The following is a 27,182-nucleotide window of genomic DNA, read 5'->3' on the forward strand; positions in this document are numbered from 1 at the left end:
TGATTCTATGAGAGGGAATTGCACTTGTATTTCAGCCAACAAAGGAAATACTTAGCTCTAGGCAAACTCTGCCAAAACCCTGAAAATCAGTCTTAGCCTTAACTTGCCACCTGGTGTCCTCTGCAGGCCTTGTCCAAGATCTCATATCGCTACCTTAGCTTTTTTTTTTCTCTTTCAGTTCACCTCTCTCTCCCTGCCTTGTAGGTACTCTTCCCCTTCTTGCACATAAAAAAAATCCTCCTGTGCTATGAAACGTGTCCCCAGATCTGTCTGTGTGTCTTGTCTCTGTGGCTATTTCTGAGTAGCCCCGAACATCCACATTATGTGGTCGAGGTCTCTCATTAAATGGTCTGTTGGTGCTTCTCTGGTGGTTACCTTTGTGCTGCATTTGGGCCTGGAAAACTGATTTGCTCTGGGCAGCAGCCATTCTTTTTGGCAAGATGCTCCATTTGAATAGAATCATAGAATCAAAGAATTATTAAGATTGGAAAAGACCTCTAAGATCATTCAGTCCAAACATCATCCCAACACCAGCATGTCTACTAAGCCATAGATTCATGAAATAGATTTTCATAAAAGCTGAATGCCACCTTATTTTCAGCCCTGTGACAGGTACCGAGAATTTTCTGGTCCATCCAGTGAGTTCTTGTCCTCTGATGAAGGCAAAACAAAGCCAAGGTCAATCAGTCCCCTCATTCAAAAGGGAGTTCAGAACAGCACGTAAAAATCTCAAGAAGAGCACAAGTCAGAGCTGTACGTAGGTTCCCTGAATGCAGAGTTGAACATCCTTTGTTTCATCTCTGGAGCTGAAAAATGCAACAGTTGGCTGAGTGGCGCAGCTGGATCAGATGAGAAAAGTCATAACTGGTATAAAAAATAACTTATCTAAAAAGTCGAGCAAAGGCCTGATTTGATGACATTTCAGAAGAAATTACTTCATTCATGTATCATTTTAATTCCATTTGAGGTAGAAAAGAGATGCAGTATTGCTTGGGAAACTGCGTGATGTTATACGCTTGGTTTTCCATAGCTTATTAAAATCAATTCAGAGACAAATAGAGGTTTTTAATTCCAATAAAGATGCCATAGAAATGGTCGTATATTTATAAAGCTGTAATTTCATATAATTTGGAACTGGGATGTATGCAGACTGCAGGAGGTAATCTTATTCTCCTTTTGTTATTTCACCTTCCCTAATTCCTCCTCTTCTTGCTCACTTGTTGCTTTTGGTGACAGCTTCACAGATCAAGAATGACTGGGCGTTTTAAGTCTTTTCTTCTAAGAGTTAATCTTATGCTTATAAACCATATGGTCTGCTTTATAGTGTGCTTAACAGTGGGGCGTGATCACACACCTCTCATGATGCCCCTTGGAACCCAAAACACCCTCCTGTATCCATTTCCTTTGCATAACTGCTGTACCAGGACTTTTGGGCCAGGGGTGGCTGTGCTGGACTTCGGATCATAGTTGGGGTTGGAAGGGACTTTAAAGATCATCCACTTCCACTTCTACTGCTGTGGGCAGGGACATTTCCAACTGAGTCAGGTTGCTCAAAGCTCCATCCAACCTGGCCTCGAACACCTCCAGGGATGGGGCATCCTCACTTCTCTGGGCAACCTGTGGCAGGGCCTCACCACCCTCCAAGGAAAAAACATTTCAGCCTACTGTCTAATCTAAATCTCCCCTCTTTCTGCCTAAAACTGTTCCTCCTTGTCCTATCCCTGCACTACCTGATAAAGAGCCCCTCCCCAGCTTTCCTGTAGCCCCCTTTAAGGACTGGAAGGCTCCTGTAAGGTCTTCTTGCAACCTTTAGTTCTCTAGGCTAAATAACCCCAACTCTCTCAGCCTGTCGTTGTATAGGAGGTGCTTCAGCCCTCAGATCATCTTTGTGGCCTCCTCTGGACTCACTTAAAGAGATCCTTCACTGAGGGCTCCAGAACTGAACACAGGATTCCAGGTGGGGTCTCACGAGAGCAGCACAGAACAGCAGAATCAGCTCCCTTGTCCTGTTGGTCACAATTTCTTCAATGCAGTCCAGGATATGGTTGGCTCTCTGAGCTGCAAGTGCACATTGCCGGCTCATAGAATCATAAAATTGTAGAATCACCAGGTTGGAAAAGACCTTTTGGATCATCAAGTCCTATCTGTCTATTCCTATCTGCCACTAAACCATGTCCCTGAGCACCTCATCTAGCTGTTTAAATACCTCCGGGGATTGGGACTCAACCACATCCCTGGGCAGCCTCTGCCGGTGCCTGATGACCTTTTTTATGAAAAATTTTTTCCTGATATCCAGTCTGAACCTCCTCTGGTGCAGCTTGAGGCCATTGCCGCTTGACCTATCACCTTTCACTTGGGAGAAGAGGCCAGCTCCCTCCTCTCTACAACCTCCTTTCAGGTCGTTGTGCAGAACAATAAGGTCTCCCCTCAGTGTCCTCTTCTCAAGGCTAAACAACCCCTGGTCCCTCAGCAGCTCCTAGTAAGACTTGTTCACTAGCCCCTTCACCAGCTTCATCGCTCTTGTCTGGACACGTTCCAAAGTCTCAACATCCTTCTTGTGGGGAGGGGCCCAGAACTGAACACAGGATTCAAGGAGCAGTCTCACCAGTGCCGAGTATAGGGGCAGAATAACCTCCTAACCATCCACCAACACCCCCAAGTCCTTCTCTTCAGGGCTACTCCCAATGCATTCTCCATCCAGTCTGTAATTGTGCTTCGGAGCGTCCCAACCCAGGTATAGGACCTTGCACTGCCCTTGTTGAGCTTCAGTTGATTCACAGAGGCTCTCAAATCTGACCAGGTCCGTTTGGGTGGCATCCTTGTCCTCCAGTGTGTCAACTGCACCACACAGCTTGGTGTCATTGGCCAACTTGCTGAGTGTGCTCTCAATCCCACCTACTTCTTGTAGGACTAGTACTGAATGTGGACTGCAGAAGTCTTGAGGCTGGATTCAAACCTGTGAAGCGACTCTACAGGCTTAAGAGCCATTCCTTCTTTCTGGTTTTGTAAATCTCTTTTAAGGCTGTATAGATCGCAGGCTGCGTGTCAACAGAGTGAATAAACCAAAATGCTTCATATTATCCGCAAATGAGTTCGTAAAAGATACTGAGATGAAATGGCCAGAAGTTAAATTAAGGGATAAAAGAAAGCTTAACTTCAGCAGAAAGGGATTAAAAAGAGGCAAAGAAAACTTTCCAATTTGCCATTCAGGGGACATGATAATCTTTGCCTGCCGATGCTTTGAGTCCTTCCGTGGGGGAGGATGACAAGGCAAAAGAAGTCTTTAAATTAAAAAATTCTCCCCTGATTCTCAAAGGTGCCAAACAGCCCAAGCTCTTCGTTCCTTTGGTGGGTGGAGCAGGTGCTGCGCTGCTCTGAAGTCAAGCTGTGCTCATTTTTGTCTTTCACAGCACTAACACGAAGCAAAGGCCAGGTTTCTCTCTTTTGTATGGCAGTCACACGTCTTTTTCTTTGTCAAATAAACTCTTAACTGCATAACTATTAAATTAAATTTAAAAAACTCAAAAACTTAAATAGGTTGCATGAATGTTACTCTCATATTGAATCTGTTCAAGGCTTTAAGAGCCAAGGGGCTTAAAAGAAAAATTTCAATGCCAAGAAGAAGTCATGGTATGTCTGCAGTAAAAACAGTTTCAGCACATTTGTAATAAAATAGTGGGTATATGTGATGTATCTTTAGTGAAATTAAATGAGGGCTCTCAAGTTCTCCTGGTTCTTTTCATAACCTTTTATCAGCTTGGATGACACAAGATCTTTCAGAACTTTACCTGGCTGAAAATCTGAAGATTTTCAGCAGAGACTAAAACGCGCACTTGTGCTTTGAGGTCCCACATGCAGACAAAACAGCTGACCTGGGGTTCTGTAGGAATTTATTTTCTTACACAGACCTTTGAAAGCAGATATGTCTCGCAAAATAATTCTTCTCCGATTCCTACGCAATACGTTCTTGAAGAAGCTTCTGCTCCCACTTTTTTTTTTCTGGAAGATTATTTCAGGGGCAAACAGGACGAAAGTACTTTTGCCCCGATCAGATCTCATTTTTCTCTATCTGAATTATATCATTAGTTAGACTTGCTCTGGCTCTGTATATTCATCAGGTGAAACTGGATGGATTTAAAATTAAAATTTATGTCATCTCTTCTTTAGCTTCTCTTCCACAATGCCATCCTATGCTTCTCTCTTTTCCCTTTTTTGAAAGTAGCTCTTAAAAAAGCACTTTTTCCCCCAAAATGACAAATCCAGTTCTTTCTTTTCAAGGAAGGATACAAAGTATAGAAAATATTACTACTATTCCCTTTATTTGGTCATCCTATGTGTTATCTTTGGGCCATAAACACTTAAGTAAGTAACTTAATATACAGTGGTTGCCTGGAGAAGTTGTGAGTGGGTTTAAGGAGGGGTTTAAGGCCAGGTTGGATGAGGCTTTGGCTAGCCTGATCCAGTGGGAGGTGTCCCTGCCCATAGTTCCTTCCAACCCCAACCATTCTATGATGCTGTGATTCTATATATATATTTATCTGGCGATTGAGGAAAATCTTTATGTTAACAGTCCTATCTTATAGCACCATTTTTTTCTGTATCTAGAGAAATGACCACTGCACTTTTATCTTAAGGATTAGGGAGCACTTTGAAATGAAGCTTCATCTCTGGATTGTAAACAGTATATCTCTAAAAGAGGACCTGAATGAGTTTCAAAGGAAGAGCTGATCCAAGAAACAACATACTTTATCTAAGATAACAAATGATTTCTTGATAGCTTGAGTCTATTGTAGGATTAAAATTTCTTGGCATATGTAGCAGCGCAGTTGATCACTTGAACTGCAATTAAAAAGTAGAACAAGTACACTCAGAATATTGTTTTTGTGTCAGAAACACTCCTTCATGCTCGAAAATGATAAAAAATTGCAATCGATCCTTACAACTGTTGTGTTCATCTTTATTGATCAGGCAAAAGAAAGATAAATCGCAGCCCAAATAAGATTATAGTAAATGTTAGCATCGTAGGGGACTGCAGGATGATAGAGAGCTATTCATCATCTCAAAGGGTGACCTGTCCGCACTCACACCGTAGTCTCTCTGCTGCCTGATCACATGCCTATTGATTGGCTCTCCGTCCAAGGAACCTGGATGTGACTGTCATTGGGCAGCTGGGATTGCTAAATGCAAAGGGGTCACTGGTGTGGGGAGAATTTCATTTTCATTTTCTTACACACCAATGATGATTTATGAAAAAATAAATGAACCTAAGTCACATGTGTGGAACCCTTGATTCCAGTACAAATGAATTATTAGGTCCGAATCTCAGAAGCCGGAGCGCAGTCGACCACTGTGCTCTTTGTGATCTGTGCGTGACCTTTGACTACGGTGGCTGTTACGCAATTTGTTATAATTTGTGATAAAATATTAGACTTGCAATACAATTTTCCCTGTGTTTGGAGTTGGTATTCTTTTCAGTGATATCCGTACTTTTCAAGACTATAATTCACAAGGAATAACCTCAGAAGATGGAATCCTCGAACACAAATGGAAAATAGTTTTCCTTTTGCTTTTGTAGATAGCGCTGCCTCTTTTGGAGTTCCAATCTGGTGTTTTTGCCGTCGTGGGCTGTCTTGCCTGCATTCATCATAACGTGATTTGGCACAGATAAATGTTGCTCAGGACATGTTTACTAACCTCAAATGCTGTGTTCTGTTTTGGGACCCTCACTACAAGAAAGACATTGAGCTGCTGGAGCATGTCTGAAAAACGGCAGTGTAGCTGGGGAAGGGTCTGGAGAACAATTCTTATGAGGAGCATCTGTGGGAAATGGGATTATTTGGCCTGGAGAAAACGTGGCTGAGGGAAGTACTTATTGCTGTCTACAACTGTCTGGTCTCTTCTCCCAAGTAACAAGCAGCAGGACAAGAGGAAATGGCCTCAACTTGTGCCAGGGGAGGTTTAGATTGGATATTAGGTAAAATTGCTCTACTGAAAGAGTAGTGAAGGATTGGAAGGTACTGCCCAGGGCAGTGGTGGAGTTTCCGTCCCTGAAGGTGTTGAAAAGGTGTGTAAACATGGCACTTTTGGACATGGTTTAGCAGGCACAGTGGTGTTGGGCTGATGGTTGGACTGGATGACCTTGGAGGTCTTTTCCAACCTTAACAATTCTATGATTCTGTGATCTTTGACTTGTACGAAAGGGTGATCTCCCTAGCTATGAGTTTGGGGGATGGTAATTTTCTTTTTACCTAACAATGATTTAGGCATATTGCTTTTTCATACATCAATATGGGGTTGTTTAGCCTGCACAAGAGGAGGCTGAGGGGAGACCTCATTGCTCTCTACAACTACCTGAGAGGAGGTTGTGGAGAGGAGGGAGCTGGCCTCTTCTCCCAAGTGACAGGGGACAGGACGAGACGGAATGGCCTCAAGCTCCGCCAGGGGAGGTTTAGGCTGGGCATTAGGAAAAAATTTTTCCTGGAAAGGGTCATTGGATGCTGGCAGAGGCTTCCCAGGGAGGTGGTTGAGTCCCCTTCCCTGGAGGGGTTTAAGGGATGGGTGGATGAGGTGCTGAGGGACATGGGTTAGTGTTTTATAGAAATGGTTGGACTTGATGATCCAGTGGGTCTCTTCCAACCTATGATTCTATGAGTATCTTTAATTAAAAACCTGCTTACTTTACCCAAAATAAAATTTGAATGATGCTTTCTATAGACTGCATTGTGCCATTGATATATGCTAAATGTTTGAATCAGTTTTGTGGCATGAATAACCTTAAACCATGATATTAATAGGTAGATTGTTAAAATAAATATTCAAACTGGTTTTTATGTAATCCTGCAGTGTGTGATTTGTAGAGTTTTGTTGCCATGTTAACATGACTCCCTGCAATGCCGGGCAACTCAAGACCTGCAGAGCTATGGAAGAGTTCTTCCAAGTACCAGCAAAAGCTTTGTACATCTCCATGACCTGTTTGCCCCACCACTCAGAGAAAAATGGTTTTAGAGAACTTTCAAACTGCTTTAACTTTTCTTTATTCCTCCAACTGTGAAGCCAGGTGCTATCATTATTACATCTCAGGTCCAACTGTGCTAAGGCTATAAAAACCTCTTTAAAAATACGAAGTATATATTATCTAGACATGAAGCATCACAACATTATAGTGATTTGTCTTTGAATATCCTACATCCCACTGAGAAACTTGGCCTTTTATAAGTATAGAAAAGTTTTATTGCTTGATGATTCAATCTTGTTTTGCTTGCATTTTGGAAATTAATGATTTGGTGGAACTGAGTGAAAAGCATTCCTCGGTTTAGAGGAGATGAAAATACAATCTGAAGCTGCCTGATTTTGTAAATTAAAATTAGCAACTGATTGAAGAGACCTGGAAGTTTGGAATATTAAAATAACTCCCTGTGAGAGGCATTATCAAGGCAAGGAGCAAAAAAGAAAGTTAAGCCATACTTAATTTAATTGCGCAACTTTGTAGTTTGGCTTGAGTAGCACTTGCAAACTGTATGGGGATATAGGTGTAAATAACAAATAAGGATGTGCAAGGAAGTAAGGATTCAGTAATTTGGAGTTTTTTTGTCATATTTTTTAATGGAGAAGCTTCAAAGGCTCCAGCAGCACCTAGTGCTAAATATGTGATTTTTACTCGGTCTCTCTCTTTAGTTTCCTCCCGAAGAGCCAGCTCCTTTGCACAACCTTCTGGAATCAAGAGGACACACTTATTTTTAAAAAGGCACCTCAAAAAAGTAATCTCTGAAACTTTGTAGAGTAGTTGATTTGAGAGTTAGATTTCAAGACGTTGGAGCAACTTAAATGGATAAAATGTCCAAATTAATGTTATTTACTAGATATTGGCATGCATATAAATGATTTTATACAAAATCTATTTTTTTCTTTGTTTTTTTCTACTTTCCAGAGTGCCCAGTTCTACAAAGTTACCACAGAGCAATACCAAAAAGCTGCTGATGAAGTGTCAGCTCGGTTCAAGTAAGTCTTTTTTACTGTTGTTTTTGAGCCTGGCAGCCAGGTGAGTTCTTATCCACATTAAAATTCACAATAATTCCCCTTCCCTCTGTCATAGATCCGGTTGGTCTGTGCTGGTTATTGAAATGAGCTGTAAGTCAGTGCATGGTAACCATAAGCTAGATAGAAACTGGATGCACAGTTAGTAATGTACTAGTTAATTTTGATTTGATAAGATGCGTAAAATATTCTAAACATATATTCCTTAACATTTTTTTTGTCTTAATGGAGCACCAAAAATGTAGTTCCAACTTTGCATTACAATAGTATTCGTCCTGTGCTTTGCTGATGTGAAAGAATTTAAATTAGCAACTTCATTTTGCCCTTACCAGGGAAGGTCAAATTAAATAATTTTCATTAGTCCTGAGGATGGTTAAATGAAGATACAGTAATTGATGGATCAAAGTGACTCTGACCCTTAGCCTTGGACTCTTCCCTCGCTGCCGGTTCATCCATTAGGCAGAAGGTTCCATTTATCATTTTAGTAAGGATACAGAGAGAACTTTTTACAACCTTTTTGTGTCAGCAGTAACTGAGAAATGCTGTATAAAATGAATTATTCTGTGATGGTTTTTTGGTCTGTGGAGGGATTTTCTTTTGGTTTGAGTTTTGTTTTGTTTTTTATGAGCAAGAAAAGGCTTTTTTGAACTGATGATGATATAAATAAAGTTCTTAACTGTAAGGTAAAAATAATTTTATCACTTAATATCGTGAATTGTTTAATAGTCTCCAGTGTATCATAGAATCATTGAATGGTTTGTGTTGGAAGGGACGTTAAAGATGATCCAGTTCCATCCCCCCTGGACACGTCCCACTGGATCAGGTTGCTCAAAGCCTCATGCAGCCTGGCCTTGAACACCTCCAGAGATGGAGTATATAAAATTTTTGTACTGATTAATGGTCCAGGAGTGCAGGGATAGTATGAAAGGTAACAGTTTTAAGCTGAAAGAGGGGACATTTAGATGAGATATTAGAAAGAAGTGTTGTACTATGAGGCAGTGGCAGAAGTTGCCTTGAGAAGTCATGGATGCCCCATCCCTGGAGGTGTTCAAGGCTAGGTTGGATAGGGCTTTGAGCAACCTGATCCAGTGGAATGTGTCCCTGCTCATGGCAGGAGGTTGGAACTGGATGGACCTTAAGGTCCCTTCTGACCCAAACCATTCTATGATTCTATTATTATATTGAGCACTGAATTCATCTGTCCCTTAAATAAGAGGATCAGGATGACCATTGTCTCTTGTTCTGACTTCAGTGTGATTTGGAGTTTCCCATTATGGATGGGAAGCCTGGTATGTTGTTACTCATTGTCATTTTTTTCACCTGTGATGCGATTCCCATCAAGGGAATCAAGTCTCTCCTTCTGGTATTACACTGGGATATTTTCACATTTTGAAATTTAATTCTTACATAATGTCACTTTCATTTTTCTAAACCAATCTTTTATTTGTTTATAGCTCTAGATGGTTTTTGTGGTCAGAGGTGGGAAATGGTTTTGGGTTTGGTTTCCTCCCTGCCCAATATATAAATAATTTATAAATAATTTCCTAAGTAAATCAAATGGGTTTGGGTTCCTTTTTGCACAGACGGAGCTGGTTTATGTAGCAAGACCCAATCTTTAGCATCAAGCAATATGTAAGAATTTTAAGAAAGCCATTTTATTGTTTTGTTGGAAAAGACCTTTGAGATCGTCGAGTCCAACCATACCTATCCACTGCTAAACCAGGTCCCTGAGCAGGAGGGATTGTTTTGAAGGATGTTTCGGTCTATCTGCATAAACCAAAGAGTATTTATTTTCCGTGAATTTTCTGTGCTTCCTTTGCACTTTAAGCCAAATTTTTTGAAAAATTATTTGGAGTTTTGGTCCATTGCCTTAAAAAACAAAAAAGAAAACCTTATAAAGGGAAAAAAGATATCCGAACTACACACTTAAGCTGTGGTAGGTTTGATAAAGTGCAAGAAATATCAATATTATTTTTAAAAACTGAAAGTTTTCTTTATATAAAATCATTTTAAATGTCATGCCTTTTTATTGAAGGTTTAAACTCATCAGATGCTATTTTATTACTGTCTTTTGTGTGTAACTTGATGGCTAAATTATGAATGATTTAGTGAAACCTAAAGATGATGCTCTTTTGGTGTCACCAGGCACTTCTCATGTTCAGTTTAATTGCATATGAGGATTGAGGACAGAGTTTCAAGCAATGGTGTTTAAAGAGCATGTTTAATTGGCTGTAAAAGAAGAATTAAATAAGGTTGAACTGCTAAATTTTGTTAATGCATAAAGCGATGTGCTACATGTCAGTGTGATTTCAGGTCCTAAGTGCGAGATTAATAGATCTAATTGTGGTGTTACAAAATAGTCTCACTTTATTTTAAACATGCCTAGAATGAGTCACTAAGGCTTATTGAGATAACTTGCATTTCTTCAACTTTTTTAAGCTCCATCTCTTTCAAGGGCAAAGAGAAGTGGATACTTAGAATCAGAGAGTCAGAGAATGCTTTGGGATGGAGCGTCATCTAGTCCAACGACCCTGCAGGAGCAGGAACATCTTTAACTTGATCAGGTTGCTCAGAGTCCCATCGATCCTGACCTTGAATGTTTACAGGGATGGGGCCTCCGCTGTCCCCCTGGGCAATGTGTTCCAGAGTTTCACCACTCCTATTGTAAGGATTTCTTCCTTGTATCCAGTATTAATTACTTAAATGTTTCCTGAATTTTCCTTTTCCTTCCTCCATTTAGCTCCTGAGATTACACCAGCTGTGGCTTCATCAATTTTTAGGCATAATTTCCACCATTAAAAGGGAAAAAGACAAATAACCCACATAGAGTCGTACCAGAGAACCAGCAGGCCTTCTGTGCTTTGTCTGCAGTCCTTATTGATGCCTGCTTACTACCTTCTCTGGCGCTTCCTGGATTAGACCGATATTCCAAACGTTCATGATAAATGTTTCATCTCCATGAGGTCTTGATTCGCATTGATCAAATTCTGAATTATCAAATGGTTCATCTCTTTAAGGCACTAATTCCCATTGATCAAATCCTAAATGACCAGGTTCAGTCAGTTCCTGCAGTACACAAATTACATTAAAAGAACATTACTAGAGCACGCTGCCTTTTCTAATGTCGGAGTTATGTTACCCGGAGTTGCATTATAACCAGAATTATTATATTATGAAGATGTCTCTGTTATAATGAGAAGTTTACACAAGAAGAAAAGAATGCCCTATTACAGGAAGAGCCAGGCTTTGGGCAAAGATCTGAACTTTAACTAATCAAATTGTACATTTGTATTGTGGGTTTTTTTCCTTAATTTGAAGGGCTGGTAGCGGGAAGTTTGGCAGCTGTGGTGGTGACATTTTATTCCCCTGTGGTGTCTAGAGCCAAGTAACATCTTGATTATTCATTTAAGAATAGAGTAAGCGGGTAGGGCAGATTCTGCCTAAAATAAATGTTTTTACTTTGTCGTCTGTGGGTTTTGATTCTTTGTAGTAGAAAACAGACTTCCTAGTTGTTTTAAACTAAAAGAGGATAGACTCAGACTAGATACAAGGAAAAAAAATTTTAATGTGGGTGCGGTGAAACACTAGCACAGGTTGCCTGGAGTGGTGGTAGGTGCCCCATCCCTGGAAACATTCAAGGTCTGTTTGGATGGGGCTATGAACAACCCGATCCAGTTGAAGATGTCCCTGCTTATTGCAGTGGATTCGACTAGATGACCTGTAAATGTTCCTTCCAACGTGACCCATTCTATGATTCTGTGATTCTGTGATTCTGTGCACTATTGCTTTTTGAAACAGTTTGCCATTCCTCTCCCACTCCACTGCTCTCTCTTAGACAACTTGGAGCTGCTTCTTGCTGCTAGTTTCTTGGCAAAAGATGGAAAATCCAGGTCCTTTGTGGGCATTGGATGTTCCTTTTGGTGGTGCTTGTGCAACTCAAAGCCCCATCCCTAGAAACATTCGAGGTCAGGTTGGATGGTGCTCTGAGCAACCTGATCCAGTTGAAGATTGCCCTGCTCACTGCAGAGTTGGACTAGATGACCTTCATGGTCCCTTCCAATCCAAACCATTCTGTGATTCTAAGGGGTGAGGCTTTCCCTGGTATCTCAGTGCATCACTTCTAAAATCCTGTGTCTTGACCAAATTCTGGATATTCTGCATCAGGGCACAGGGTTTATTTGTGTTTGTACGTTGATAGACTTATGGATGAAATTATTAAGCTCTATTATTATGGAGGATTCTTTGCATCATCTGTGTGCCCAGGTGGCTGAGAAGGTCAACGGCATCCTGGCTTGGATCAAAAATGGTGTGGCCAGAAGGAGTAGGAAAGGGATCATGCTCCTGTACTCGGCATTGGTGATACTGCACCTCAAATCCTATGTTCAGTTTTGGTCTGCTCACTACAAGAAAGATTGAGAGGCTGGAGTCCATCCAGAGAAGGGCAGTGGAGCTGGGGAAAGGTCTGGAGCACAGGGTTTATGGGAGCGTCTGAGGGAACTGGAGCTGTTTAATCTGGAGGAGCCTGAGGGATTACTCTCTGCACCTCCCTGAAAGGAGGTTGTAGAGGTGAATGTTGGCCTCTTCTCCCAAGTAACAAGTGATAGGATGAGAGGAAATGGCTTCAAGTTGTACCAGGAGAGGTTTAGAGTGGTTATTAGGACACATTTCTTTACCAAAAGGACTGTCAAGCGTTGGAAGAAGCTTCTCAGGGAAATGATGAAGTCACCATCTCTCTTAAGATTTAAAAGCTTTGTGGTTGTGGTGCTTAGGGACATGGTTTAGTGATGGAATTAGCAGTGGCAGGTTCATGGTTGGACTTGGATCATCTTAAAAAACTTTTCCAACGTAAACTGTTCTGTGATTCTATCTGGAAGTGTGGGTGTTTATCCTGAATTACAGATAGGATTGCTTTATTCCCTTACTATGAGACTTTTGATTATTAACCTTGCCATCAGGAGGAACACCTCTCAGGAGCTGGAGGAGCTCATTTGATTAAACATAGAAAGGGTTGGGATTTGCTCAGGCTGCTTCACACAGTATTGTCTTCACATATTTCAGGCTTTTTAGCAACAGGTTTACAAACCAAATCAATGTGTTTCACATGATCCTTGATTATTTTCATTGCTCCTATCACTGGTGGAAGTTAGAACTCAGTGACAGCCAGGCAACGGGCTATTACAGCCTTGAAAATACGGTCAGCAGGGGGGTTGATTCAGGATAGAGCAAATGGAAATAGATGATAGAACATCAATATTGTGTCTTCCTTTAATTGATGACTTCTGTATCATGAAGCTTGTTATTAATGTTTACTGAAAATGTTTGATGCTTCTTTGTAAATACATAAAAGCATAAAGAGTATTTCCTTTAAGTTGTGTTTTAGCTATTATCCATTTTTAACTGGGAAGTGAAGCTGAGAACATTCGTAATGAAGCCACGTTAAGTGAATAACAGTGACACTGCAATCTTTGCATAGAATTGTCTCACCGAGCAGTGATGCCAATTTTCTGGACATTGAAAAAATTGCAGTAGAGGGAGAAAATAAGCTTTTTTAATGATAACTTTGAACTGAGACCAGGGAAATGTGGGTTTATTTTACTGTTCTTGTTGCCCTTCTGATGTTGGGCACATATGGTGGCTTTTAAGGGACTCTTCTGCACTGTCTGTCAATTAGGGATATTGATAGTTCCTGAATGCAAATCTCTTCAGTCACTCTCATGTTGTACTCACATACTACTGTAACATAGAAATGCATGTTGGATTTACCCAGGCAAATGGTTTTTCTTTGTTTCTGCTTGTGCAGATCTGCTGGGTGAGAAACTTTCAGTTTCCTAGCAGTTCCTTTTGCTACCTTAATTAGCATTAGTTGCTTTTCAAAACCAAAGCTAAAAGCAGAGGCTATAAATTATTTATGAAATACTACATAGTATTTTTCCAGTAACAGAAAATAGAAAGCTATTTAGAAATCCTTGGACAGAGCCTGCAGGCTTTGCCCCCTCCTAGCTGAATTCGCTTTGCTCAGCCAAAGATGATGAGTTCTAAATAGAAATACCCTGAATTAATCTTTTCTCTTACAAATATATAGTGCTTTGTCATGAAACAGTTGTTTCAGTATTGTTTGCCCTGGTGGTAGAATCACAGAATGGTTTGGGTAGGAAGGGTTGAAAGATCATCCAGTTCCAACTCCCTGACATGGACAGGGACACCTCCCACTGGATCTGGTTCCTCAGAGTTTCATCCAACCTGCCCTTGAACAGCTGCAGGGATGGGGCAGCCACACCTTCCATGGGCAACCTGTGCCTAGTGCCTCATCAACTTCACAGGAAAACATTTCTTCCCAATATCACATCTCAATCTCCCCTCTTTCAGCTTAAAACCATTCCCCCTCATCCTATCTCTGCACTCCCTGATAAAGAGCCCCTCAACTTTCTTGTAACCCCCTTGAAGTACTGGAAAGCTGCTCTAAAGTCTCCTCAGAGCCTTTTCTTGCTTGTGGTATTCTTGAATTCTTTTTTGACATTACCACCGGGAACAATGGTGCTGAGTTAGCCACAACATAGAATCATCTCGCTGGGCAACCTGTGGCAAGTGTCTCACCACTTTCATAGTGAAGCAAATCTTCCTTATGTCCAGTCTAAATCTGCCCCTCTCCAGTTTATGCCCATTGCCCCCCGTCCTATCACTACAAGCCTTTGTAAACAATCCCTCCCTAGCTTTCTTGAAGCCTTCTTCAGGTACTGGAAGGTCTATAAGGTCTATAAGGTCTCCTTGGAGCCTTCTCCAGCTGAACAACCCCAACTCTCTCAGCCTGTCCGTACGGGAGGTGCTCCAGCCCTCTGATCATCTTTGTAGCCTCCTCTGGACCCATTCTAACAGTTCCAATGAGTCTACACTCTGGTATGTTTGTAAATTATGCTAGGAGTGCACAGTGTTAAATACCATCAACTCAGCTTAAAACACATCTCTACATCAGAGGTACACGAAGATTTCTCTTTCCTTCTGCTCTTCCACCTTATTCCCTTTTTGTTACCTGGGGCTCCGTAGCTGCACAAATAGTTGTGCTGACAAGGTGCAGAGGGTGGCAAAGCAGTGGGAGTTGCCTGCGGTGACATAAGCAGTGCTGTTGTCTGATACCTAATGGCATTACACTTAACTAGTGAAGTATAAGTGGTGTTTCATGGAATGGATTTGATATTGTGACCCCTCTTTAGTTTTGAACTAGTCTGGATCCAGAATACGTAGAGCTGCTTCGGGTAGGAAGATAAATTAATGGAGAGACTACTAATATTTTCCATCTCTGTTATTTCTCTTGTACCTCCTAAAGGAGGATCAGGAAAATGATCTGAGGGCTGGAGCACCTCCCGTGCGAGGACAAGCTGAGAGAATTGGGGTTGTTCAGCCTGGAGAAGAGAAGGCTGTGAGGAGACGTTGTGGCAGCCTTCTAGTACTTCAAGGAGGCTACAGGAAAGATAAGGATGTACTTTTTAGCCAGACCTGTTGTTACAAGACAAGGATTAATAGTTTTAAACTAAGGGAGAGTAGATTTAGACTGGATATTTGGATGAAATGCTTTCTTGTGAGGGTGATGAGGCACTGGCGCAGGTTGCCCAGAGAAGTTGTAGATGCCCCATCCCTGGAGGTGTTCAAGGCCAAGTTGGATGAGGCTTTGAGCAACCTGATCCAGTGGGAGGTGTCCCTGTGCATGGCAGGGGATTGGAACTGGATGATCTTCAAGGTTCCTTCAAATCCAAACCATTCTTTGATTCTCTGCATTTCTGCCTTTCAGATAGAGTTGCCTAATGCTTCACCAGCTTGGCTTGAAAGGGACTTTGATGGTCAGAGGTTACCCTGTCTCAGTTGCTCTCCAGCCTATAAGCATATATAAGAGGACATCCTTTGAACAGCTTTAGAATATCTGAATTCTATGAACCCTTTATTCGTTGCATTTACCTATGAAATGGTGATCACTTCATAAATGACAACTTTAGTTTTCCCGACAGCAACAGAGATGTTTAGCTTTCTTCCTTTGATCAATACAGTCCATTAGGAATAAGAGTACTCAACAGAGCTGGATGAAATATTAATTGTGTGCTTTTCAGCTAGATGCAGATTCATTCTGAATGAAGTGGGAGCAGGGGATTCTTGTGTAATGTCTGTGTGTTTTTCTATTAAGCCCAGAATACTGAGTCTGTTTGCAAGGGGATGTGTGTTTTCATTGAAAGGTATGAGCTGAAATGTGAACTCTTAACTGTGCTTATTTGGTCAGGAGATGGGTTTGAAGCACTGAATATTTTTTTGGGAGTTATATTACCTTTTAGAATACATTATTCAATGGCTTCAATATCTAATTCTATTAGATAGGACGTTAATTAAGAGGGCCAAGCCAATTCTTTCCATGTTTGCCATAATCCTTTTTTCTCTTTTGTTTCCTTTCTAGAAATCATGGGTACATTCATTAGAGCTCCCCTCAGGCTGTCACCAGTTTTTTACACAGTTAGATACTTTACAGTCTGGAATGGAGAAAGCAATCTTAAAATTAATAAAGCTTTAGTATGCTTTATTAAAGCAAAAAGTCATAGAATCATAGAATGGTTTGGATTGGAAGGGACCTTAAAGATCATTGAGTTCCAACCCTCCTGCCACGGATAGGGACACATCCCATGAGATCAGGTTGTTTGACTTGGAATTTGTTTTATATGAATTAGTACTTGAAGTAATAAAGTATTTCCTGGAAGTTAGGGTAGTTGTAGTAGAATGAAGTTAAAATTGTAGTCGGATAACCCTATGGGCAAGCATGCCTTTTTTTCTGAACGTACCTTTCCTCTTCAGGTGAGTCTGTTTGATGTGTTTGAAGAGGAAAACATGCTCATTTTCCAGAATCATAGAATGGTTTGGGTTGGGAGATGACTTCGTAGACAGCATTGTGCTTCTGGAAAACTTCACTGAGCTCTCTATGCCATGTCAGGGCTCAGCCCCACAACCACTTCTATGGGCACTTCTGTCTAGGAGAAATTAAGGTCTGGATCTGATGTCTGGCTAATCCTGTACCGTGTGAGGCCTGTTTCAAATCTCTCTTTCTTTGGTGGCTTTGGTCAGAGTCTCCTCCCCCTGACCTTTGCAGGGAGCTGTTGGAGATCTGGGGCGGTGAGGCTTGTCATAGAATGGTTTGGATTGGAAGAGACCACGAAGTTCATCCAGTCCAACCCCTCTGGGGTGAACAGGGACGTCTTCAACTCGATCAGGTTGTTCAGAACCCCATCCAGAGTGACTTTGAATGTTTCCAGGGATGAGCATCTACCATCTCTCTGGGCAACCCACTCCAGTGTTTCGCTGCCTTCGATGCAAAAAAAATCTTCATAATATCTAGTCTAAACCTCTCCTCTTTTAGTTTAAAACCGTTACCCTTTGCCCCATTCCTGCAGGCTCTGAACACCACAACTTTTCTGTATTTGCTTACATAGACACGTTAAGTAATTTTATAGACATCCTTATGAGAGCAAGTGAGTGAAACTCTTCCTTCATGCATCAGTGACCGGCAGTTAAATTGGCGTGTTCCCTGGGTTTGTGTGCTGGTAATCAACCAAGTCCCCTGAAAATTGATGGATGCGCTCATTAAGGGCAGTTCTTGCTGCTGGCTGCAGTTTCCTGAGCCGCTCATGACCAACGAGGACTGACTCTTCGCAGCACAGTTGGCATGTAACGCTCTGCAGCGGTACATCTGGCTTCGTGCTCCCTTTCAAGGACTAAAGCCTCTTGTTTTAATGCGTTAAGCAGCCTTTGTTGGGATTTTGTATAAACACGAGTAAATTATTTCCCAATTACAGTATTAAATCAAGGAAGGTCAAAACCCACAGTCTCTTCTTTTTTATTATTAATTTGTTCTGTATTTTGTAATCTACTGTTGCTGAGATTTACAAATACTGTTTTTAAGGAGTTTTTTTTTTATGAGTCCAAGCCATCTGTAGGCTCAAAGAGTACAAATCTCACAGCCCCTACTTTGGAGCACACAACAGCAAATCTCTCTTTCTGGAAGGAAGCACGTTTTGCAGAGTTGATAGTATATATATTTTAAGCAGCATCCACCTGTTTCTGGTTACTGGGTGAAGAATGAATCACCAATTACCTTTACGTGTTAGAACATGACACTTCATGTTGCAGAACCTTGTGCTGTCTGTTTAGTTAAGGCCCCCAACTATGTAACCATCCGTTCTGAAATCATGGGGTGGAAAGACAGCAATCCTTGATCAGTCGCTAATATTTGTGTGTGTGCAAGCTGCGGGAAGGGAGGTCAGTGCCACCGACCTTTGTTTTCCCATCAGAGCTCTTGAACAAGATGAAGTGATGGAAGCAGGATGCCAGCACATCAGCACGATCTCATTACTTCGGAAGCTGCATGCACAGATGCTGCTGTTGCTGCATCGAGCATCACTGATTTACATTCACAACACCTCCATTACAGCTCATTTGCTGCTACTTTTAATTAACCAGTCCTTCTCTTTTTTTTTTTTTTCCCCTCCCTTCCAATAGTGTTGGGCTAAATCAGGGAAAAAAATAAACCAGACTCATTCTGCTTAGACTCCATCTAAGTGAAATCACAGTCATAAAACCAAAGAAGACATTAAACATTTTGGGAAATACTACCAAATTATAAGCTTTGTTGCAAAGCGCTGTCCCACTCAGAAAATCAGGTTTGTAAAAATATGAAGAAGTCAAGGGAGGTGATTGTGCCCCTCTATTCCTCTCTTCTGAGACCTCATCTGGAGTATTGTGTCCAGTTCTGGAATGCTTAACATAAGGATATGGAACAGTTGGAATGGGTCCAAAGGAAGCTGCAAGGATGATCAGAGGGCTGGAGCACCTCCCATATGAGGACAGGCTGAGAGAGTTGGGGTTGTTCATCCTGGAGAAGAGAAGGCTCCGAGAAGACCTTATAGCGACCTTCCAGTACCTGAAGGGGCTACCAGAAATCTGGAGAGGTACTGTTTACAAAGGCTTGTAGTGACTGGACGACGGGGAATGGGGATAAACTGAAGAGCGGTGGATTTAGACTAGACGTAAGGAAGAATTTCTTGACTATGAGAGTGGTGATGCACTGGAACAGGCCATCAAGAAAATTGTGGATGTCCCATCCCTGGAGGTGTCCAAGGACAGGTTGGATGGGGCCTTGCGCACCCTGATCTAGAGTGATGTCCCTGCCCATGGCAGGTGGGTTGGAACTAGATGGTCCTTAAGGTTCCTTCCAACCCAAACTATTCTATGATTCCACATCTTATAAAGTTGTTAAGCTGTCTTGTTGCTTCCTGGTTCATATAAAATTAGTTCAAAATAAAACTTTCTCTTTAAATGTTGTTAGTAAAAAATATTATCGGACTTGAAAATTGTGGCATCAGGCCACAACCTTGCACCTGAACTAACCCTTACCTTACTCTGTAGCTCTGAAAGGCTAAGTGGTATAAAAAATACTCTATTTTTTCTGCTGTCAAAAGTTGGCGAGACATTAGCCATGCGGAGAACAGGTATGCTCTAATAGCTCCTTCTCTGAGCAGAGCTGCACTTTTAATTGCAATTTATCTTCCACTGTTGCTTTTTATCTTCCTGTTTGCTTAGGGCAGTCCGAATTGAGATCAGTCTCCATTAGATTTGGACCTTGGTTAGCGGTCAGGGTTTCATAACATGTCCATCATGTCTGGAGCGTTCCACAGGTTTCTCTGTGTCTTCTGGCACTCACCCAAGCAACCTGTTGCTTTTTCATTTACCACCGTAAACTAAAGGTCTCATTCTGAAAACATCAGAACAGCAGAAGTACTGGTGGTGGTACTGGAACTGGATTGCATTTATTTTATGCTGGTCTTCACATGTTTGTGTCTCAGCATGTTGCAGATATTGGAGATGCAGAGTGCAGAGCTGCAGCTGGCAACATCTGGAGAAGGGGCTGTTGCAGTTCTTGACATGTGGGAGGGTGGTACCTGGGTGGTGGAGTGGGATTATCATGTTCATAGAATCATAGAATCACTAGGTTGGAAAAGACCCACCGGATCATCGAGTCTAACCATTCCCATCAATCACTAACCCATGTCCCTCAGCACCTCGTCCACTCATCCCTTAAACCCCTCCAGGGAAGGTGACTCAACCCTCTCCCTGGGCAGCCTCTGCCAGTGCCCAATGACCCTTTCCGTGAAAAGGGTGTCACTCCTCTGTTTCAATAGAGGAAGAAGTTCATTCTTTTGCTGTCATTCTGTGCTGCTTGCAGGTGCAAACAGATAAATCATAGAATCATAGAATGGTTTGGGTTGGAAGGGACCTTAAAGCCCATCCAGTTCCAACCCCCCTGCCATTGGACACCTCCCACTGGATCAGGTTGCTCAAAGGCTCATCCATCCTGGCCTAAACATCTCCAGGAATGAAATAAATGAAATTCTGCCAGGCTGCACTTTATTAACTTTTATTTTTGTTTGTTGAATAAAGCAAAATTGTGCAGCAGGAAGTTGGCAACAGTTATACCACATGGATGCTGGACCCTGAAGAAACCTGTATAGGTCTGTGTAGGATTTATGCTTTTTCATGTATTAGAATACCTGACAAATTGCCCGCCTAATGTAAATTTAGCTTTAATTAGTCCATCCAGGTAGTACTGTAATAAATATAACGATAGAACCTCTATAGATGTGACATAACAGCGTGTGGTTATTCCTTAAGGTTAGTGGATTTGGCTGAGGTCAGTGGGTAATATGTACTGAATTTGAGTCTAGAATTAAAAGGTCAGTTACTGTCATATTTTAACACAAATTTTAATGTCTGTTCTTCCTAAGAGAGCCTTTTTTTTTCTCAAGTGACCTGATTGGGTTTGGGTCTCATTTGTAGGTAAGAGGTTAGAATAGTCCAGGAGCATTTGTTTTCTATCCTAACTACCATCAAGCAATGATATTTTGGCTTTCTCTGTTGATCCTGTCAGTAGGACTTCCAGCATAAGATAATTTTGTTTTTTAAAAACATAATGTTGTTTCTTAAGCAGTTCTGTTCTCTCCGAGTTGGCCAAGGCACCACAATATACATTTTCATGTAGCTTTGAACAGCGGAGCAGCATGAGTCCTATTCTCATGAACATTACTTCTTCCGCCTACCCGTTAAGTTATTTTGTTAGCAGTTATTCTCTACTAAACAGAGAACAGTTGACATTTTGATAACTGAATTTTAGGTAGTAGAATCATAGAATCATGGGACGATTTGGATGGGAAGAGATCTCAAAGACCATCCAGTTCCAACTCTCTGCCATGGGCAGGGACACCTCCCAGTGGATCAGGTTGCTCAGAGCCTCGTCCAGTCTGGCCTTGAACACCTCCAGGGATGGGGCAGCCACAACTTCTCTGGGCAGCCTGTGCCATTGTCTCACTACCCTCACAGGAAAAAATGTCTTCCTAATATCTCATCTAAATCTCCCCGCGTACGGCTTAAACCCATTCCCCCTCATCCTGTCCCTGTGCTCCATGATCAAGAGCCCCTCCTCAGCTTTTCTGTAGGCCCCCTTTAAGTACTGGAAGGGAACAAAGAGTTGTCTTCCTTAACTGACCATTTTGAAATTATTTTGCAAAAGATACAAATCTTAAAAGGAAAATTTTTCTCATTTTAGTCTGAAAATTATACCGATTTTTCCCAATGGGCATCTCTCAAAACACAACTGTGTAAGTCAATGAACTGATCAGAAAGTAGCTGTGCCAGCTGCTCACAGAGCAGCTGATGTGACTGCGCACGTGCTTTGCTCAGAGACCAAAGTAGGAGACCAAAGCTCCAATCCATAGACTGCAAAATCCTAATTGTAACGGGGCTGTACATCTCATGGCTTGGAAGAATGAGCTCCTTCCCTTTCATAGAATCATAGAATCATAGAATCACCAGGTTGGAGAAGACCCATCGGATCGTTGAGTCCAACCATGACAGTGCCGTGTTAGCCGTGGAGCTAAGAGTTTGCCTGAGTGCCATGTACTCGGGTCGCACAGGATAGTCTGTCTCTCTAGCAGGAAATTCAAGTTTTGTTTCTTTGCCTTAAAATACTATTCCGTTATTTAATGCATGTCCTGTAAAGGAGGATTTTTTCACAGAATCATAGCATGTCCTGAGTTGGAAGGGACCCAAAAGGATCGTCTCCTGGATCAAGCCCAGCTCCTGTTCCTGCAGAGGACAACCCCAACATTCACACTATGTGGCTGAGGATGTTATCCAAGTGCTTCAGGAATATTGTCAGGCTTAGCACTGTGGCTGCTTCCCTAGGGAGTTGTTCCAGTGCTCCACTTTCCTCTGGGTGAAGAACCTTTTCCTAATACCCAACCTAAACCGCCTTGGCACATCTTCCTTCCATTCCCTCTCATCCTATCGTTGAAGAGTCTGTGTTTTCTTTGAAACTGGTCCCGTTATTCTCAGTACTTCTCAATGCAAAATACTGAATTCTATTCTGAACCTACTTCTTGATTCTTTCAATGCTTGTCACTGCATTTTTAAAGCGTGAGTCCTGATGTCTGTAGGAGAAAATGCATATATTGGCCATGAAATGTCCTAACCAATTTTTTAAAGGCTTTACATTATCTCTTAAATGCCTTTTCAGATTTGCTTGAATATGATCTGCATTCTTAAGCAAATCAAAACTCATTTCCTCCTGGTTTTGCAAAGGGGATTTCCTAAATACTTCTTGTTTGGTTTGGCATTGTAGAACATTTTGCCTTGTGTAAACGTGCCCTGATATTTATGTTCTATGTTGCATACTTAGTAGCATGAAAATCACGCCACCTTCTAACCCTAAAAGACCATAATGCACAAAGCTGTTCAATAGGAGAAATTTCTCCCTGTTGTGGTTTATGGAGCAGTTAAGTGTTAGTGGGTTTTGTCAATGCAAGTGCTGTGTGCCTCTATAGAGGATCTATAACTGAAATTGGAAAACTTGCCAGTGTTTAAAAGAAGAACCATAAAGATGCACTCTCTCTCCCTGTCCTCTGCCATTCCATTCATCTGCCTGCAGTATAAAATCAAAGTATAGGTCTGAAACATTTAAAATACATGTTTAAGCCTGGGGAAAGGAACTGAACACAATAGATAAAACTAATATCTGTATCTTTAAGGAGACCACTCAAGTGCCGTGTCTGTGGCTATAAACTTTATAAAGATGGACTCCCCTGTCAAGGCTGTGTTAAGATGGATAATATTCTGCAGCAAATGCTACGCTGTGCCGTATGCATTACTGGAAGCAGAAGAAGATCGGGATCGAAAGGTTTTGTGAGACAGGCTTTATAGATCCGTGCGTAATAGACTGCCTCTCTGTCTGCATTGCTTTACTGTTAGTGAAATCTTGTTCTTGCATGGGCTGATGAAATGCAGTCCCTTTTCTTCCATCATGTATATTTTCTGTCATATATATTCTCCTTTTGCCTTCAATAGACACAGTACTTTGGCAAAAAAATTGTTAGAAGCCCCTGAATAAAAAGGTGCAGTCAACACAGTCAGTGTAGATTTTAAAACCAAGTTATTTAGAGATAAATTCAGTGTTAAATCCAGTTCCTTGGCTTTTTTTTTACTAAATATTTTGGCTTCTTTAGGTGAAGAAATGCAGATATTCTTCTTGATAGTCTATAAAAGAGGTTTTGGTGGGTTTTCAGGAGAATTGATTAAGGATGAAGCTGATTTAGAATCACAGAATCGTAGAATCACTTTGGTTTGAAAAGACCTCTAAGATCACCCCATCCAACCATCACCCCAACACCACTGTGCCTACTAAACTATGTCCCCAAATGCCATGTCTACACATTTTTTGAACCCTTCCAGGTTCCAATGCCTCTTCCAATGCTTCACTACTCTCTAAGTAAGGCAATTTTTCCTAATATCCAATCTAATCCTCCCCTGGTGCAACTTGAGGCCATTCCCTCTTGTCCTGTCACTTTTTACTTAGAAGAGACCAACACATACCTTACTACAATCTCCTTTCAGGGAGGTGCAGAGATTGATGAGGTTTCCCATCAGCCTCCTTTTCTCCAGACTGAAAGTTCCCAGGTCCCTCAACCACTCCTCATAACCCCTGTGCTCCAGACCGTTCCCCAGCTCTGTTGCCCTTCTTTGGGTGAGCTCCAGCACCTCAGTGTCTTTCTTAGACTTAGGTGCCCAAAACTGAACATAGATTTGAGATGCAGCTTTACCAGCGCCAAGTATAGGGGGATGATCTCCTGCTGGCCACACCATGGCTGATCCGAGCCAGGATGATGTTGGTCTTGGCCACCTGGGCCACCGCTGGCTCATGTTCAGCAGCTGTTGACCAACAGCCTCAGGTCCTTTCCTGCTGGGCAGCTTTCCAGACGCTCTTCTGCAAGCTTGTGGTGTTGCATGGGGTTGTTTTGACTGAAGTGCAGGACCCAGTACTTGGCCTTGTTAAACCTCATACTATTGATCTTGGCCCATTGATCCAGTTTGTAATGGCTCTGTTCCTAATTCTCTTTGCTTTAAACTTGGAGGCTTGTACTACTCTCTGGTTGCTGAACATGCCACTGGGTGGAGCAGAAGTTGGCTTCAAAGTTCTCAGTACCTGCCAAACCTCCTGTTTAGGCAGATAGAGTTGTTGTTGCTTTTTGGATTCCTGCACTACAGATGTGTGAAGGTCGAGCTCCACCATCATCCTCTTGATCTGGATATGCAGTGCATACTTAATTGTTTTCAGGTAGTATCCAAATTAATAAAGATCAAACATTCGCCCTTCTCCTTAAGAAGGTGTGTTTGCTACTGAAATATTTGTTAATACAGTCAGACTTAGTGTTCAATGCTTGAACATAAAAGTTGTAGTAACTTAGATCTCTGCTAAAAGCAACTACTGAAGTCCAGATAGTTTTCACTTAGAATCATCATAGAATGCTTTGGGTTGGAAGAGACCTTTAAAAGCCCTCTAGTCCATGCTCTCTGCAATAAGCAGGAATATCTTTAACTCGATTGGATTGCTCAGTGCCCCATCCAACCTGGCTTTGAATGTTTCCAGGGATGGGACATCCACCACCTCTCTTGGCAACCTGTACCAGTGCCTCACCACCCTCATAGTTAAGAAATTCTTCCTTATGTCTAGTCTAAATTTGCCCCTGTCCAGTTTTTCACCACCCTCAGTATAAAAAATATCTTCCTTTGATCTAGTCTGAATCTCCCCTCTTTTAGTTTCAAACCATTCCCACCTGTCCTATCCACTTCTTGCTGTATTTTCTTGGACACGATGTCCATTTACCTGAGGTCTCTGTTTTGTGTGTGAAAATTCCTATTGTAGTACAACAGACATTTCCCAAGCGAGACCTGCTGTAACGTGTAATCATTTTATCGTATATTGAAAGAAATGAGAAAAGCAGTTATTTCTTTAAAACTTTCCTTTCCACTTAACATAGGTCCCAGTTTCAAGGCATTTAGGAGATCCATTAAGCCACTGGCTTGCTCCTGTGCATGCATTAGTAACAAACTCAGTGTAATATGGAACAGGCTTGCTATATCATGGACACATTTATGAAGATTGATAACAGCCAGGGTTCAGTGTTAACTTTTATTGTCAAACAGGCTGCAGGAGAAACTGCCTGGTATTGCTTTTGCTTTGATTTATGAAAAGGTTGCTGCATGAAAAAGACATCACATGAAATAGCTCTGCTGGCAGTAGCATTATAAAATAGGGCTGAAAGTAGACCAAACAATAACCAACTATAATTATGTTCATTATTGTCTCTCTCAGCTCTCTGTACCTTTCGCAGGGTGCTTGCACTCGCTGCCGATTTAGCTTTAAAGTGGACTCACCTTTCCCACCACGTGGGATGAGGATGATAAGATCCTGCTGTTCTGTGTAGGCAGTACCCCCAGAAGAGACCTTTTTTGTTTGTGCCATGAAATGAAAGAGGTCATTTAGATTTTACCTACTTGCAGGAGTGATGCTAGGAGGAGGAGGAAAGGTCTTTGCAAAAAAAAATTGCTGTTTCCGATACAATTTCCATCACTGAGGTATTTTGCGTTAAGTTGTTACCATTCTCCTGTAAGTGTTATTTCAGACTGTGTTTTGCTTAGACCCCTTAAAAACAAAGCAAAAAAAAATCCAGTATGATGACAAAGATCACCAGTTTTCATCCGTAGCTGGCAAGAAGAACTATTTTCTTTCTTTTAGCTTAGTATCATCCTTTGTAACAAGATGTGCTGCTGCAGGAGCGAGTGGAATTCTTCAGTTAGCAGCAATTAGCAGTAAAACTTCAGTAAGAACCAGTTGAAATCAAGGTGCGTGACCTAACTGGGAACAATCGTAGTGGCTGATCTAAAGTTTGTCAAACTTCAGATACTTTAAAATCCATTCCTCTACCAAACTTGTCTGAAGACCTGGGCAAAGAAAATCAGACACTTAGAAATCGGGGTGATAAAACACAAGGCATCAAAACCACTTTCTTGGGTCAGACTGAAGTTCCATTAAATAATCCACTGCCTAATTAATGCTTCCAGCACACAGCAGGTCATGCATGGAATCATAGAGTGGTTTAGGTTGGAAGTGACCTTAAAGATCATCCAGTTCCAACCCCCTGCCATGGGCAGGGACACCTCCCACTGGATCAGGTTGCTCAAAGCCTCATCTGTCCTGGTCATGAACACCTCCAGGGATGGGGCAGCCACAACTTCTCTGGCTAACCTGTGCCACTGCCTCCCCACCCTCCCAGGAAAACATTTCTTCCTAATATGTCATCTAAATCTCCCCTCTTTCAGCTTGAAATCATTCCCTGTCATCCTGTCCCTGCACTCCCTGATAAAGAGCTCCTCTCCAGCTTTCCTGTAGGTTCCTTTCATGTACTAGAAGGCTGCTATAAGTTCTCCCTGCAGTCTTCTGAGTCTTCAACTCTCTAAGCCTGTTCTCGTATGGGAGATGCTCCAGCGCCCAGATCATCTTCAGGGCCTCTTATGGATTTGGTGTAACGGATCCATCTCCTTCCTGTGCTGTGGACTCCAGAACTGAATGCAGAATTCCAGCTGGGGTCTCAAGAGAGTGGAGTAGAGGGAAAGAATCCTCTCTCTCCAACTGCTGGTCACACTTCTTTTGATGCAGCCCGTGATATGGTTGGTGTTCAGGTCTGCGGGTGCACATTGCCAGCAAATGTCGCACTTCTCATCCACCAGCAGCCCCA

At 41.9% G+C, this 27,182-nt stretch overlaps 1 protein-coding gene across 2 annotated transcripts in view; it reads left to right on the forward strand.

The window, feature by feature from the left end:
* The window catches only part of CHCHD3 (coiled-coil-helix-coiled-coil-helix domain containing 3), a 179,027-nt gene that overhangs the window by 133,532 nt on the left and 18,313 nt on the right, over positions 1-27,182 (forward strand). For both annotated transcript variants that reach the window (XM_069865723.1, XM_069865804.1), the window contains exon 6: positions 7,928-7,998. In XM_069865723.1, coding sequence (XP_069721824.1) covers positions 7,928-7,998 — 71 coding nt within the window. The remainder of the gene's footprint in view (positions 1-7,927; positions 7,999-27,182) is intronic.

Source organism: Phaenicophaeus curvirostris, chromosome 1 (genome assembly GCF_032191515.1).
Source record: "Phaenicophaeus curvirostris isolate KB17595 chromosome 1, BPBGC_Pcur_1.0, whole genome shotgun sequence".
In the NCBI taxonomy this organism is placed as follows: Eukaryota; Metazoa; Chordata; class Aves; order Cuculiformes; family Cuculidae; genus Phaenicophaeus; species Phaenicophaeus curvirostris.